At 33.9% G+C, this 15,078-nt stretch overlaps 4 protein-coding genes across 4 annotated transcripts; all 4 read right to left on the reverse strand.

Annotated features, from left to right (window-relative positions):
- Positions 1–198: 198 nt before the first annotated feature.
- Positions 199–2,988, reverse strand: LOC135128227 (gastrula zinc finger protein XlCGF57.1-like). The gene is made up of 5 exons (XM_064055124.1): positions 2,969–2,988; positions 2,109–2,903; positions 617–1,422; positions 282–335; positions 199–233 (listed from the first exon to the last, which is right to left on the reverse strand). Exons 1-5 carry the CDS (start codon positions 2,986–2,988, stop codon positions 199–201), a joined length of 1,710 nt encoding a protein of 569 aa, XP_063911194.1.
- Positions 2,989–6,355: 3,367 nt separating this feature from the next.
- Positions 6,356–7,150, reverse strand: LOC135128228 (gastrula zinc finger protein XlCGF49.1-like). The gene has a single exon (XM_064055126.1). The coding sequence runs from the start codon at positions 7,148–7,150 to the stop codon at positions 6,356–6,358; it is 795 nt and encodes a 264-aa protein (XP_063911196.1).
- A 4,230-nt stretch (positions 7,151–11,380) lies between these two features.
- On the reverse strand, positions 11,381–12,085 carry LOC135128229 (GDNF-inducible zinc finger protein 1-like). Its single transcript, XM_064055127.1, has 2 exons — positions 11,552–12,085; positions 11,381–11,506 (listed from the first exon to the last, which is right to left on the reverse strand). Exons 1-2 carry the CDS (start codon positions 12,083–12,085, stop codon positions 11,381–11,383), a joined length of 660 nt encoding a protein of 219 aa, XP_063911197.1.
- Positions 12,086–12,236: 151 nt separating this feature from the next.
- On the reverse strand, positions 12,237–15,078 carry LOC135128230 (oocyte zinc finger protein XlCOF19-like). The gene is made up of 4 exons (XM_064055128.1): positions 15,071–15,078; positions 14,134–14,993; positions 14,029–14,090; positions 12,237–12,257 (listed from the first exon to the last, which is right to left on the reverse strand). The coding sequence occupies exons 1-4, from the start codon at positions 15,076–15,078 to the stop codon at positions 12,237–12,239; spliced, it is 951 nt and encodes a 316-aa protein (XP_063911198.1).

Genomic DNA, 15,078 nt, shown 5'->3' on the forward strand with positions numbered 1-15,078 from the left:
ACAGTGATTTGGACCAATTTCTAAACTCATTTTGTCTGGTTTTCGCAGCTAACGGTTCTTTCATTCAAATTTTACAATGACTTTTGCAAAATATTTTCATTTCATTTCTTGTATTACACAATAAAATTTATAATTTATACAAAGTTTCATCAACTATTACACATAATATGACTAAAAACGTCTAAATAGGCTTAGAGTTCATGGACAACTAAGACAAATAACGGGTGTTAAATCTGAAAAAAAAACATTAGTCGTAAGAACATAGTACGTCAAAAATTTACCTTGAAAAGCCGTTTGATCCTGACAAAATTTAATATTCAGGATCCAGTCACAAACTTATAGTATTAACTTATTTTCGAAATGCAAATGCAAACCGCACCGATGTATTAATAATAATACACAAAATCACAAACTAATAGCTAAACAATACTTCACAACAATTGAAAATTCTGATTGGGTTAAAGAAATATATGCAGAAAAATGAGTTCAATTATTTTATTATAAAAATCGAGCTATTATTAAACAAAACACGAAGATATTAATTCTTTGGTCTAAGCTTTACAACTGTGATCTTTTAATAACGTTTTAGTTACAAATTTCTTGGAACACAAAGTACATTCGAATGGCCTCTCCCCAGTATGGTACCGCATGTGAATATTAAGAGAAGATTTCTGAGTGAATCGTTTTGTACAAATTAGGCATTGAAAGGGTCGTTCCTTCGTATGGACCCTCGTGTGCATAATGAGGGACTGATTTGTAACAAAATCTTTCCCACATGTTACACACAGAAAATTTTTCTCCCCCGTATGTATCCTCTTGTGCTTCTTCAAACCTTGTAAAGAAGTTATAACTTTTCCACATATATCACAAACATAATTAATCGCTTGTCCACTATGTCTCTGCATGTGGTTCCTATATGCTTCTGCTTTACGTAACACAGTGGAGCAGATTTCGCAGGTAAAAACCTCCTTGATGTAATCAGGATCATGGGCTTTGCAATGCTTTTTGAAAAAACCTTCGCTCTTAAAAACTTTCCCGCAAGTTTTACAAACATGGCATAGACCTTGGTGATTGATTTTCTCATGAATTTCAAGTTGACTTTTCGTTGGGTATTTTTTGCCACAAGTTTCGCATTTGTAGGCAAAGTCTTTTGTGTGCTTTCTGATTGTATGTGTTTTCACTGATAATTTATATTTAGACGTGTAGTCGCAAATCTCACACTTAAATGTTTCTCTTACTGTGACGTGCACATTGTTAACGTGAGTCATCATCATGTACTTTTGTGAGAAATATTTTTCGCAGTAAAGACATTTAACTGTCTTATTGTGCAAATACATGTGTTTGCGCAGTTTAAATGCGCACGAGAACGTCTTCTGGCAACGTGAGCAACTGAGAATTCCAGTGCCATCTGGAGTGGTAAACCTGAAATTAATTATAATTATAATTATTATAAAGTCCGATTAGAAAGCATATGAAGACAAAAAAAGATAGAAACAACAAAAACAAAACCATCACATAAAAATTATTTGCTGTCACATAAACACGTGTTAACACTACTTATTAACGTGTATTGCATTCGTCACTAGTGTATTTTGTACTATTTTTTTTTTTTGCCAACTTTATAGGCAAAAATTCGTGTGACCAATAAATTACATTTATTTAGTTGCGTTTTATAATTTTATCCTAAAAACTGCACATGGTAAAAGAAAGTCATTCGATAATAACAAACACGTAAGGCGAACAACTTACCATCACAAGTCTTCAGTACTAATTTTCTCTTTACTGGAAACCACCAGTAAAACATTTAGAAAAAAAATTCTTTCCGAAACTTTTGATAAAAATACCACAAAAACTAAAGCAAAAATGTCAAATTGTTGTAAATCAATGACTTAAACAATTTTTAATGTTGAATATTACTGTAACTAATCCACTTAAAAAACTACTTATTACAAAATTAAAAAGTATATGTCCGGCAGCATATGGTCATTTCGAAAATGAATATACTAAAACGTACACTGGTCACGTTGTTTTAACCATAAGCTTTACGAGTACATTTATGTCCTTTCAACAAAGTATTAGTAACAAATTTCTTCGAACACAATTCGCACCCATATGGTCTTTCGCCAGTGTGGCGTCTCATGTGTACATTAAGCGAACTTTTCTGCGTAAATCGTTTACTACAAACCAAACATGGAAACGGTCGTTCTTTCGTGTGGACTCTGGTATGTTCGATCAGCGTCTGTTTTGTGATAAAACCCTTGCCGCAATTACCACATAAATAATTCTTCTCCCCTATGTGCGTTTTTTTGTGATAATTCAAACTTTCCGCTGTGTTTACTCTTTTTCCACAGATATCACACACATAACTCGGCAACTGTCCATTGTGTCTCTTCATATGTCGAGAGTATCCAGAATACGAGCGCAATACAGCAAGACATACTTGGCAAGTAAAAACTTCCTTTATGTGGTCGGGATCGTGACTTTTACAGTGTTTTGTAAAACATGTTTCGGTCAAAAAAACTTTTCCACAATGTTGGCAAACGTGACGTACGCCTTGATGTTGGATTTTTTCGTGGGTATCAAGGGCGTCCCTACTCATGTAACCTTTGTCACAACTTTGGCATTTGTACAGAAAGTCCTTTGTATGGACTCTAGCCCCGTGATTTTTTAAAGTCCTTTTAGTTTTGCAAGTGAAATCACATATTTCACACTTGAATGTTTCTGCCGACTGTGCGTGGACTTCGCTCATATGCCTTTTCACTTCGGACTGGAATATAAAATGTCTATTGCAGTGTGGACACTTTAAAGTTTGTTCCTTATGACGGGGCATATGTTTTTGCATTTGAAGTTTAGATGGAAATGTCTTAGAACATCGTGAACATTCAAAACTTTCCTTTTCCGACCTGAAACCAAATGACTTATTTGTATAAAGTCAAATTATAGAAAATGAATGAAAAGAAAATTATACAAAAAATCACATAAAATCATCGTTTTAAACAAACTACTGCAACAAAGATAGAGTGCAGATACGTTTTTTTTTTTATTTTTTATTTTTATTTTTTTTATTGGTTAACGTTACCCAACAGGCCGGAGGCCCAATTACAGGGTAACGGGGGACATACACAACACCCAGAGCAGGGCGGGAATCGAACCCACGACCCAAGGTGTGGCAGGCAAGCGCGATGCTACCTAACCCACCCGGGTCCTCAACACGTTTAACACGTAAAACAAAATATCTGTAATTACAATTTCAATGAAAAATCATGATGTTGATATTAGAGGCAGCTAAGGTAAATACTAGTTATAATAGTAATTGTGATCAATTTCTAAAACCATTTTGTTTGCTAAAAAAATGTTTACTTTTGATACATAATATAACGATAATAGTAACACTTCTTCTAATGTCTAAAATAATGTCCTATAGAAGATTCATGCAAATTACAATGAAATCAGACAAAAAACGGACGGTAAACTTAAACAAAGGCATTAATTATAAGAACAGATTATGCAAGAAATTTACCCTAGAAGGTTCAGGATCCACTAACAATCCTCCAATGTAACTTATTTTCAATCGATACTAATAATAAAGACAATTGTCTCTCAATTTCGTCGATGTATTGAAGAGGGACCGATAATCCAATATGTTAATATCTTCCTTAGAAAATGAATACATTTTAATGCACATCAATTTGCTTCGGATAAAACGTTTCAAATATGGTGCTACACGATAACAACCCTCAGAATTTGGCCTATAATTGTATGTTTTTTTTTCAACCCTCAAGTTGAAACTGTGTGTAGAAGTAGCGTTCTAGACATAAATATTTTGGAACACAACTCACACTGGCATTCAAGTTTCTGCACAATCATTATTACACATCAAGCAATCAGTGGTCGTTTTCTCGTCGGATCAGGGAATACTACGAGGGTAGCGCCAAATATTCCCGGCCTGGCATAGATCCAGGTACAGTAGGAGGACAAAATCTTAGGAATATGTCAGTTCAAGTCTCATTAGGTCTGAAACATACAAAAATGCAGCTTACGCCAAATAGTTTTTTGGTAACACACATTTGTTCATCACGATGTCAGAAGTCACGAAAATTGAGTATAAAATTACTCACTCCAGGAGGTATTTCCTCTCAAAACATTAAAGATCGGTTGGACGAGGTGTATGGCCAAAAATCACCGACATATTCTGTGATGAAGGAGTGGTCAAAACGGTTTCGAATGGGTCAGAAATCGTTGGAAGATGATCTAGAACAGGAAGGCCCATGGAAGTGTTAACGGACAACAATATTGCTCTTGTTGAGGATCTCGTATTAGATGATCGACGCTTGAAGGTGAAAGAAATAGCACAAAAGTCGAGGCTCTCAGATACAACCGTTCACCGAATCGTCCATGATCATTTAGGCATGAATAAAATTAATGCAATGTGAGTTCCTAAATATCTCCCAGCAATTCAGCGCCAGCGTCGTGTTGAATCTGCTCAGTCTTTTTTGGAGCTCTGTGGAGAAAATCCTGTGGACGCACCGAAGACAAATGTCACAGGGCATGAAACTATGGTTCTGTACTAAGAGTCTCTGTACAAAAGAGAGTCGATGGAATGGAGATGAAAAGGAGAAGCACCACCAAGAAAGTTCAGAGTCTGTCAGTCGACAAAAAAGGTGATGCCTACCATCTTTTGGGATTTTGAAGACATTCTTCTTACAGATTTTAAAAAACGCAACACCACAGTTAATGCGACATATTACGTAGCAGTTGTGCGTAAATTACGCCAAAATATTCGAGACTCCAGGCGTGGAAAACTCACTAGAAAGATGGTGTGCTGCACAACAATGCATCCGTGCACTCTGCTGCAATTACGCAAGACGCAATTCGTGATTGAACTTTTCAACAAATCGATCACCCTCCTTATAGCCAAGATATGACCTCCAGTGACTATTACCTGTTTAAAAAATTGAAAAAAACCTTCGAGGATGCCATTTTGGAGACGACGAAGAGGTGAAATCTGCAGTTTCGGCACATTTTGGGACCAAGCAGAAAGAATATTTTTTTAAATGTATTGAATTGTTGCTGAAACGATCTAATAAGTCCATTGATGTCAGGGAGGACTACATTGAAAAATAAAATTTAATTGTAAGTCTACGCCGTTTCTTTCATAGCCAGGCCGGGAATTTCTGGCGCTACCCTCGTATATGTATATTACAACTTCATCCCAGAGATTTCATGTACAGCTACAAACCAGCGCATGCGCACATCTGGGCGTTTTGGAAGATTTTTGCACAGCATTTGCACAACCACTAGACCGAGAACAGTAACAACAAATAAGCGCAATTATAGTCCATTTCTTCTGCGGCTCTATGACAACAGTAAATTCGGACCTATTGAGTGTAAGTCAAAGACTAGAAGAAGCCACATTAGTGGTGAGTAAAATTAGACTTGTCGCAAGTTGCGTACCAAGGGGTGACAGGACAAACTTGGAATTCTTGAACGAAATAGAAATGGCAAACAAAGAAAGCCAATTTTCGTTATTACTATAGACTAGTTTTTGGATTACATTTGTTAACTGTTAAAAATAATTTGAATTATGCTTATTTTTACCAGTATCAGGCAAAGGAGGTCATTTAAATAAATTTCAAAATTTCATTACCACCAAGTTATTTATCGAAGCACCTAGTGATACTGTAAACAACCCAATTACTAGGTGTTTAAAATTATTTTGCTGCCACATAAGCTGTACATAAAAACTATATGGCATCTCAGAACTTCTTTTGTAATGATACAACTATTACCTTAAGCAAAATACATAAATGGGACACTTATTTTAGGACTGAAGGAGTAATAAATTTGTTGGATCACAATTGTTACAGAAAGATTTCATATTAGACCACTGAGTATTTTTGGACTTGTTTAATTTCGTAGTTTATTGGTACAAAAATATAAAAAAAACTCTTTAAATAATTAAAAATAAATCAAACCGATTATTAATCTAAAAATTCTGTCACTTGTATTAGAAACAATTCGACGTCCAGGAAGTATAACATTATATTTAGTTTCCATGGATCTTGATGAAATTAAAAATGAGTATTAATGAATTTAGACCGCGGATGTCCGTCGGGCCGTGGAAAGTCAAACAAGTTTATTTTAGAATAGAGGAACGCTGCCTCGTTGAACTCTAATTCCCGGCGTTCCAGGCGTCCCCACCTACAATCGTGACTTAGCCCGATTGAAATCCGCTCTCTGTTAATCATACTCACAACGCTAAAAACTATGTTGCCTATATATTTAATAATCAAATCCAGCAGCACATATTCGTGTCGAAAATAAACATACCAAAATGTACACTGGTCAAATCGTCTTAACCCTTAGCTTTACATTTATGATCTTTCAACAAAGTATTAGTATAAAATTTCTTCGAACACAACTCGCACCCATATGGTCGTTCGCCAGTGTGATGCCTTATATGTATATTAAGCGAACTTTTCTGCGTGAATCGTTTACTACAAACCAAACATTGAAATGGTCGTTCCTTCGTATGAACTCTCATATGAGCATCCAGCGCCTGTTTTCTGATAAAGTCTTTGCCGCAAGTACCACACAAATAATTCCTCTCCCCTGTGTGCACTTTTTTGTGATTCTTTAAACTTTGGAACGTGCTTACCCTTTTTCCACAGACATCACAAACATAACTTGGCAACGGTCCCTTGTGTCCCTTCTTATGTCGAGAATATGCAGAATACGAGCGATACACAACAGGACACATTTGGCAAGTAAAAACTTTCTCGATGTGATCGGGATCGTGACTTTTGCAGTGTTTTATAAAACATGGTTCGTTCAAATAAACTTTTCCACAATGTTGGCAAACGTGACGTACGCCTTGATGCTGGATTTTTTCGTGGTTATCGAGTTCGGACTTACGCATGTAACCCTTGTCACAACTTTGGCATTTGTACAGAAAATCTTTTGTGTGAACACTAACGACATGAGTTTTTAAATTACATCTAGTTTTGCAAGTGAAATCACATATCTCGCACTTGAAGGTTTCTCCTGACTGTGTGTGGACTATGTTAATATGACTTTTCACTTCGGATTGGAATATAAAACGTCTATCGCAGTGGGGGCACTTTACAGTTTTTTCCTTATGACGGCGCATATGTTTTCCTAATTGAACTTTCGTTGGAAATGTCTTAGAACATCGTGTACATTCAAATCCTCTATTTTCCAACACTGTCAACCTGAAACCAAAGGATTTATTTATATAAAGTCAAATTATAGAAAATGGATCAAATGAAACTACTACAAAAATTCATATAAAATCATCGATCTAACTAAACTACTGCAACAAAAATAGACGGTACATTTGTTTAACACGTAAAGCAACATTTTTGTAACAACAATTTTTATAAAAAATCATGACGTGTAAGTCAAATTAGTGATTGCTAAAGAAAGCATTATAATAGTAATTTTGAGGAATTTCTAAATCCATTTTGGCTGGTGTTTGGTTTTTTAATTTAAATTTAGCAATCAGTTCTGCTAAAACATTTCAGTTCTGATACATAATATAATAATAACAACAATGCAGTAGGAAATTCGTGCAAATTTCAATGGAGTCAGAAAAACAACGGATGGTAAACCTAAAAAAAAACATTAGTCATAAGAACAGATTATGTAAAAAATTTACCTTGGGGAGCTTTTCGATATTCACATAATTTAATTTTCAGCATCAACTCACAATCTTCTAAAGCAACTTATTTTCCGTTGATCCTAAAATAATACCTATAAGTAAAGCTCGGATTATATGCAAAATGCATATCTTCCAATTTTCGTTTTTTTGGGAAAATTCTTTGACACAACAACGAATTTGGTAATTTCAAATTAATTAACGGTAATTAAATTTTGCATATTTTGCATATTTTCAGATTGCTTGCATATTTGGCTGAAAATTGCATATGTATGCATATTTTTAAAAAATATTTAAAACTTTCATATTTTTCTAGCAATGAAATTTTTAACCATTGTCGGAGCAGGTCGTCTTTGTGACGAAAAACCCAAAATGTGCCTAACAAATGTCCGTCCGGGCGTCTCGTTTTAATTTATTGGGGTTGTTGTAAACTCTATTGTAAACGTTTGAGAAGCGGTAGAAACCGAAAAACAAGATGTAGCTTTAATTATTTTATTACGATCATCCACACTTCGAATCAATTTGTCTTGTCACTTCTGAAGTTCAAACGAAATGCACATTTATTCACAGTCCAACGAACTGTTCACATCTTTTAAAATATCAGTAGTTTGTTTTATGAGTTTATTCATTATTTTTGTTAATTTATTTTTTAAAATGGCAAACAAAGTGCATTTATGGATAAAGCCATATTTAGAACTTTCATTAGAAGGTAATGGAGTGTTTTGCAAACCTTGCGGAAAAATGGTAAGTAATTTTAAAATATAACTAAGTCTTTATTGGTTTTGAATTTGGTATCATTTTACAGATATCTAGTAGCAGAAAGTATCTAACTGATCAAGACTGCGGTACCCCTTTACACAAAAAAAAGTGCGACCAGCAGAAAACGTCACGTGTGTCACAGACTTCCATGGATAAGTGTTTAGCAAATAGTTTTAAAAAAAGTGAAGACGAAATTTTTAAATCCGACTTGTGTAAAGCATTGCTAACGTCCAACATTCCTTTAAATAAGTTGAATAATGTAAGCTTCAAGTCTTTTTTAGAAAAATATTGCAAAAAACCTGTACCCGATAAAAGCACTCTTCGAAAAAATTATGTTAACAATTGTTATATAGATTCTATGCATGAAATTCGACGACATGTTCAGAACAAATACATTTATTTTATAGTAGATGAAACCACAGATGTATGCGGAAGGTACATAGCAAATTTATTGGTTGGAAGTTTATGCGAAGGTTCTTTCCATAAGCCATCTTTGGCCGCAGTTAAAGAACTTGACAAAACAAACAATGTAACCATAAGTAGATTTATTCAGGAAGCTTTGGCTAATTTATATTTACCTGATTCGATTCCTTTTGACAAAGTATTATTAATGATGCAACGTATATGGTCAAAGCTTCTACTAATTTAAAAATATTTTATCCGAATCTAATTCACTGTACTTGTTTAGCGCATGGAGTTAACAGAGTTGCCGAAGAAATAAGGAATAAATTTCCTTTGATAAACGATCTAATTAATAATGTGAAAAAAGTTTTTATCAAAGCACCCTTACGTGTTCAGATGTATAAGGAAAAATTACCTGATACACCATTACCCCCAAAACCTATTGTAACGAGGTGGGGTACTTGGTTGGAAGCAGCCTTATTTTATTTTAAATATTTTAAAGAAATAAAAGAAATAATATTTTTTTATGACGACGATGTATCATCGGCAATCAAGGAATCTAAACAAATATTAAACAATCCAAACGTATCTCAGCAATTGTAATATATAAAAAGTAACTATAGTTTAGTTTCGGACACTATTCTAAAATTAGAGAAGAGAGGTATGTCTTTACATGAGTCAATAAGTCTAGTGGAAAATTTGAAAATAACTTTAGAGACCTCTAAGGATAATATTGGTAAGGCAGTTTATAAAAAAATTAATGAAGTGTTGGAGAAAAATGAAGGGTTTAAAATACTTTCAAAAGTACATAGAACACTTTCTGGTTATTTTCGTGACGATGTTTTAGATTTGACGCCGGACATAATTTCATGTCTAAAATATGCTCCTATTACTTCTGTGGATGTAGAAAGAAGTTTCTCTTCGTATAAGCAAATTTTAAGTGATAGGAGACAATCATTTCTTGTAGAAAATTTAGAGAAACGTTTAGTTGTATGTTTCAATGGGAATGTGTCAGATTTTTAGTAAATGCATTAATACATAGGTATGTTTAAGTAGGAGTATTATTTTAATTGTAAACATTAAATAAATATTATTTCTCAATAACTTAATTATTATTGTACGACATATTAATAAAAAAATACAATTATATTTTTTTAGTATGATTATTTCTACATAATTTGCATAATCTTTTGCATATTTCCATTATTTCATTGCATATTTGTGAAAAATTTGCTGCATATATATGCGCATATTTTGACTAAATTTACTGCATATATCCGAGCTTTACCTATAAGGATACTTGTCCCTAAATTTCACCGAGGAGTAGATAATCCATTGACGGTTAATATCCTTGTTACAAAATCTATACATTTTAATGAACTGCAATTTGCTTCGGATAAAATATTTGTAATATGGTGCTACACGATAATAACTCCATAATAGAAAACACTTATCAACCTGTAGACGTGAGAGTGAAACAGAAACTAAACTAAAAGATGTTTTCTACGAATTACAATAACCGGATCCCAATGGCGACAGTTCAGACAATTTTATTGCTCTGACTTCCGCTTATTGAATAAAACACTACATTTTATTTTGATTTTCGATGTTGTAATTCACATTTGGCTAATTTTAACTTATCTAGATCTAGGGGAGGCTCAGAATCCCTTCGCCTCCCCATAGCTACGGCCTTGTCTAGGGGTTATGAAATATCGAGAAAATATGAAAACACCAAATTGCCTGATGGACTCCATTACTGTACGTCTTTAGGTTATCCCCGATAAAAAAAAAACAACTTGAAAGTGTTTATGTCTATACATCGGAAGAATGTCACGTAGAAATTAGTTTAATTTGAATGAGTTCGGCCCCTCAAAGCAGAGGATCAAAACTATTAAGTAGCAAGCCACAATCGACAAAATGTTCTTGATATCATTATTATAATTCTTATTAAATAAAGACGTTTGTATTTTCACATTTTCGGGTAAATGGCGCGACTCGTTCTTAATTTGATCAATAAAAAATATTAATGCAATGATGAGTCACACGTAAAAACTCAACATATTTGGACCTTAAGCAGAATACATAAACCGGACACCTATTTTGGGACAGAAGGAATCAAATTTGTTGGATCACATTTGTTACAAAAAGACTTGATATTAGATCCTGAGTTTTTTAGACTTATTTATTTTCCTAGTTTATTGGTACAAAAATATAAAAAAAAACTTTAAATAATTTAAAATAAACCAAACCGATTATATTAATCTAATAAAATTACTCCATCATTTATATCATTTATACAATTCGATGTACAGAAATAGATATTGATCAAACTAAAATGACCATTAATCATACATACCGTCATTTCGTCATTTCCAAAAAATGTCATTATGCCATTGCTTTTCATTGATCAACCTGATTTGTTCATCTTGCCCGAAATTTTTTGGAAACGACTGTACTTACAACACTAAAAACTATAATGCATATATTTGATAATCATATCCAACAGCACATATCCGTGTCGAAAATAATGGTCAAATCGTTTTAACCCTTCGTTTTACATTTATGTCCTTTCAACAAAGTATTAGTAACAAATTTCTTCGAACACAACTCGCACCCATGTGGTCGGTCGCCAGTGTGATATCTCATGTGTGTATTAAGCGAACTTTTCTGCGTGAATCGTTTACTACACATCAAACACTGAAATGGTCGTACCTTCGTATGAACCCTCGTATGAGCCTGCAGCTCCTGGCGTTTGATAAAACCCTTGCCGCAAGTACCACACAAATAATCCCTCTCCCCTGTGTGCGTTTTTTTGTGATAATTCAAACTTTCCACTGTGTTTACTCTTTTTCCACAGATATCACACACATAACTCGGCAACTCTCCATTGTGTCTCTTCATATGTCGAGAGTATCCAGAATACGAGCGATACACGACAGAACACACTTGGCAAGTAAAAACTTTCTGGATATGGTCGGGATCGTGACTTTTGCAGTGTTTTCTAAAACATGGTTTGTTCGAATAAACTTTTCCACAATGTTGACAAACGTAACGTTCGCCCAGATGTTGGATTTTTTCGTGGGAATCACGTGCCTCCTTACTCATGTAACCCTTGTTACAACTTTGGCATTTGTACAGAAAGTCCTTTGTATGCACACTAGTCACGTGATATTTTAAAGAACATTTATTTGTGCAAGTGAAATCACATATCTCACACTTGACCATTTCTCTTGACTCTGTGTGCATGTTGCGAACATGAATTTTTACTTCGAAATTCGATCTAAAATATGTACTGCACTGAGGGCACTTTAAAGTTTTTTCCTTATGACGCTTCACATGTTGTCGCAAGCTATGTTTAGATAAAAATGTCTTAAAACATCGTGTACATTTAAATCCTCTATTTTTCGTCACTGTCAACCTGAAACCAAATGATTTATTTGTATAAAGTCAGATTGTAGAAAATGGATCAAATGAAAATAACACAAAAATTCATATAAAATCATCGTTCTAACAAAACTACTGCAACACAGATAGAATGTTCATGTGTTTAACACGGAAGGCGGAATATTTCGAATAAGACTTTTAATGAAAAACCATGATGTGGAAGTCAATTTAGTGTTAGCTAAGGACAGCATTATTACAGTAATTTTGACCAATTTCTAGATGCATCTGGTACTTATCTGGTTTTTTAATTTAATTCATCAATCAGTTTTGTTAAAGCTTTAACATTTTTGATACATAATTTAATAATGATATCAACAAGAATGCTTTCAATGTCCAGTAGGAAATTCTCGCAAATTGCAGTGAAATCAGAGAAACAACATACGGTAAACCTAAAAAAAAACATTATTCATAACAACAGATTTTGTAAAAATTTACCTTGGAAAGCTTTTTGATAATCACATAATTTAATTTTCAGCATCAACTTGCAATCTTCTAATGTAACTTATTCTCATGAACCTAAGGCAATGTAAGGACTCTTTCCTCAAAATTTCACGGAGGAGTCGATGATCCGTTTTCTGTTAATATCCTTGTTAAGAAGTCTATACATTTTAATGAATTTCAATTTGCTACGGATAAAATATTTCTAATAGGGTGCTACACGATAAGGACTCCTTTCCAAAAAATGTAAATTGTGCAGGTAGTTTGAAATGAAGAACCATCGGAACACGGCCTACTTAATTTATGTTTTTTTTTTTCAACCTTTTAGTTAAAAGTACGTGTAGAAGTAGTGTTTTAGTCATAAATATTTTGGAACACAATTCGTACTGGCATTCAGAACTGTGATACGTCAAGCGAACGTGAAGCCCAAGCTTCTGAACAATCATGTATTATACATCAAATAAGCACAATTATAGTCCATTTCTACTACAATTCCATGGCAACAGAACGGATCAACTGGATAAAAGTCAAAGACTACTGAATGGAAGAGAACCCACATTGGTTATCCGTAACATTAAAATTGTCGTATGTACGCTGCACTTAAAGCAATTTGAATTATGCTTATTTTTACCAGTATCAGAGAAGAAGTTCATAGAAATAAATTTCAAAATTTCAACACGAGCGAGTTATTTATTGGAGTACCTAATACTACTATAAATCTCCCCACTACTAGATGTTGACAATTATGTTGCTGCCATATAAGCTGCGACGAAATAGACAACTATATGGCAAAACGCAATTTGTTGTGAACAATTACTTATTATTCACAGTTTTGGTTTTGTCAGACACAATTCCCATTTGTTTTAATACGCAAAAACCACCATTTTCTCAGATCTTCTTTTGTAATCATAACAACTACCTTAAGCAAAATACATAAATCGGACACTTATTTTGGGACACAAGGAGTAATAAATTTGTTGGATCACATTTGTTACAAAAGAATTTGATGTTAGACCAATGAGTATTTTTAGATTTGTTTAATTTCCTAGTTTATTGATACAAAAATATAAAAAAAAAATTAAATAATTGAAAATAAATCATCCGATTATTATTCTAATAAAAGTATCATTGATATTAAAAACAATTCGACGTTCATTAAAATGAGTATTAATCATAGGTATATTTCGTCATTTCCAAAAAACGTCGGGTTGCTGACATTGACATGAAAGTCAGATTGACATTGCTTTTCACTGATCAACCTGATTTGTTCATCTGGTCCGAAATTTTTTGGAAACGCCTGTACTTACAATACTAAAAACTATTTGATAATCATATCCAACAGCACATATTCGTGTCGAAAATAAAGATACTAAAATGTAAACTCGTCAAATCGTTTTAACCCTTAGCTTTACATTTATGATCTTTCAACAAAGTATTAGTGATAAATTTTTTCGAACACAACTCGCACCCATATGGTCGGTCGCCAGTGTGGTATCTCATGTGTATATTAAGCGAACTTTTCTGTGTGAATCGCTTACTACACATCAAACATTGAAATGGCCGTTCTTTCGTATGAACCCTCGCATGAACTTCCAGCTCCTGTCTTTTGATAAAACCCTTGCCGCAAGTACCACACAAATGATTCCTTTCTCCTGTGTGTGTTTTTTTGTGATAACTCAAACCCGCTGCTGTGATTACCCTTTTTCCACAAATATCACAAATATAACTTGGCAATGGTCCCTTGTGTCCCTTCATATGTCGAGCGTATCCAGAATAAGAGCGATACACAACAGAACACTTTTGGCAAGTAAAAACTTTCTCGATGTGGTTGGAATCGTGACTGTTGCAGTGTTTTGTAAAACTTTGTTTACTCAAATAAACTTTTCCACAATGTTGACAAACGTAACGTTCGCCCTGATGTTGTATCTTTTCATGGGAATCCAGTGCCTCCTTACTCATGTAACCCTTGTCACAGCTTTGGCATTTGTACAGAAAGTCTTTTGTATGGACTCTAGCCACGTGATTTATTAAAGTCCTTTTAGTTTGGCAAGTGAAATCACATATCTCACACTTGAATATTTCTCTTGACTCTGTGTGCAAGCTGCTAATATGACTTTTTAATTCGCTGTTAAATATAAAATGTTTGTCGCACTGGGGGCACTTTAAAGTTTTTTCCCTATGACGCTTCAAATGTTGTCGCAAGTTAGGTTTAGATGAAAATGTCTTAGAACATCGTATACATTCAAATCCTCTATTTTCCGACAGTGTCAACCTGAAACCAAACGATTTATGTGTATAAAGTCATATTATAGAAAATGGGTCAAATGAAAATAATACAAAAATTCATACAAAAACAT

The sequence above is a fragment of the Zophobas morio genome, unplaced genomic scaffold, assembly GCF_036711695.1.
Source record: "Zophobas morio isolate AGI-343-1 ecotype UQ-CSIRO unplaced genomic scaffold, CSIRO_AGI_Zmor_V1 ptg000012l, whole genome shotgun sequence".
Lineage (NCBI taxonomy): Eukaryota > Metazoa > Arthropoda > Insecta > Coleoptera > Tenebrionidae > Zophobas > Zophobas morio.

What these genes read in the sequence shown, in the direction of transcription:
- LOC135128230 (XM_064055128.1), bottom strand. An exon ending in TTTGTTGAAAGATCATAAAT is followed by an intron (nt 14,091 to 14,133) that starts GTAAAGCTAAGG and finishes TTTACATTTTAG; the next exon opens with TATCTTTATTTTCGACACGA. An exon ending in ATCAAATAGTTTTTAGTATT is followed by an intron (nt 12,258 to 14,028) that starts GTAAGTACAGGC and finishes ATTTGGTTTCAG; the next exon opens with GTTGACAGTGACGAAAAATA.
- LOC135128228 (XM_064055126.1), bottom strand. Translation starts at nt 7,150, where the DNA reads ATGCGCCGTCATAAGGAAAAAACTGTAAAGTGCCCCCACTGCGATAGA.
- LOC135128229 (XM_064055127.1), bottom strand. Translation starts at nt 12,085, where the DNA reads ATGCACACAGAGTCAAGAGAAATGGTCAAGTGTGAGATATGTGATTTC. An exon ending in ATACGAGGGTTCATACGAAG is followed by an intron (nt 11,507 to 11,551) that starts GTACGACCATTT and finishes CGATTCACGCAG; the next exon opens with AAAAGTTCGCTTAATACACA.
- LOC135128227 (XM_064055124.1), bottom strand. Translation starts at nt 2,988, where the DNA reads ATGATTTTATGTGATTTTTT. An exon ending in ATGATTTTATGTGATTTTTT is followed by an intron (nt 2,904 to 2,968) that starts GTATAATTTTCT and finishes ATTTGGTTTCAG; the next exon opens with GTCGGAAAAGGAAAGTTTTG. An exon ending in ACTGGCGAAAGACCATATGG is followed by an intron (nt 1,423 to 2,108) that starts GTGCGAATTGTG and finishes AATTAATTTCAG; the next exon opens with GTTTACCACTCCAGATGGCA.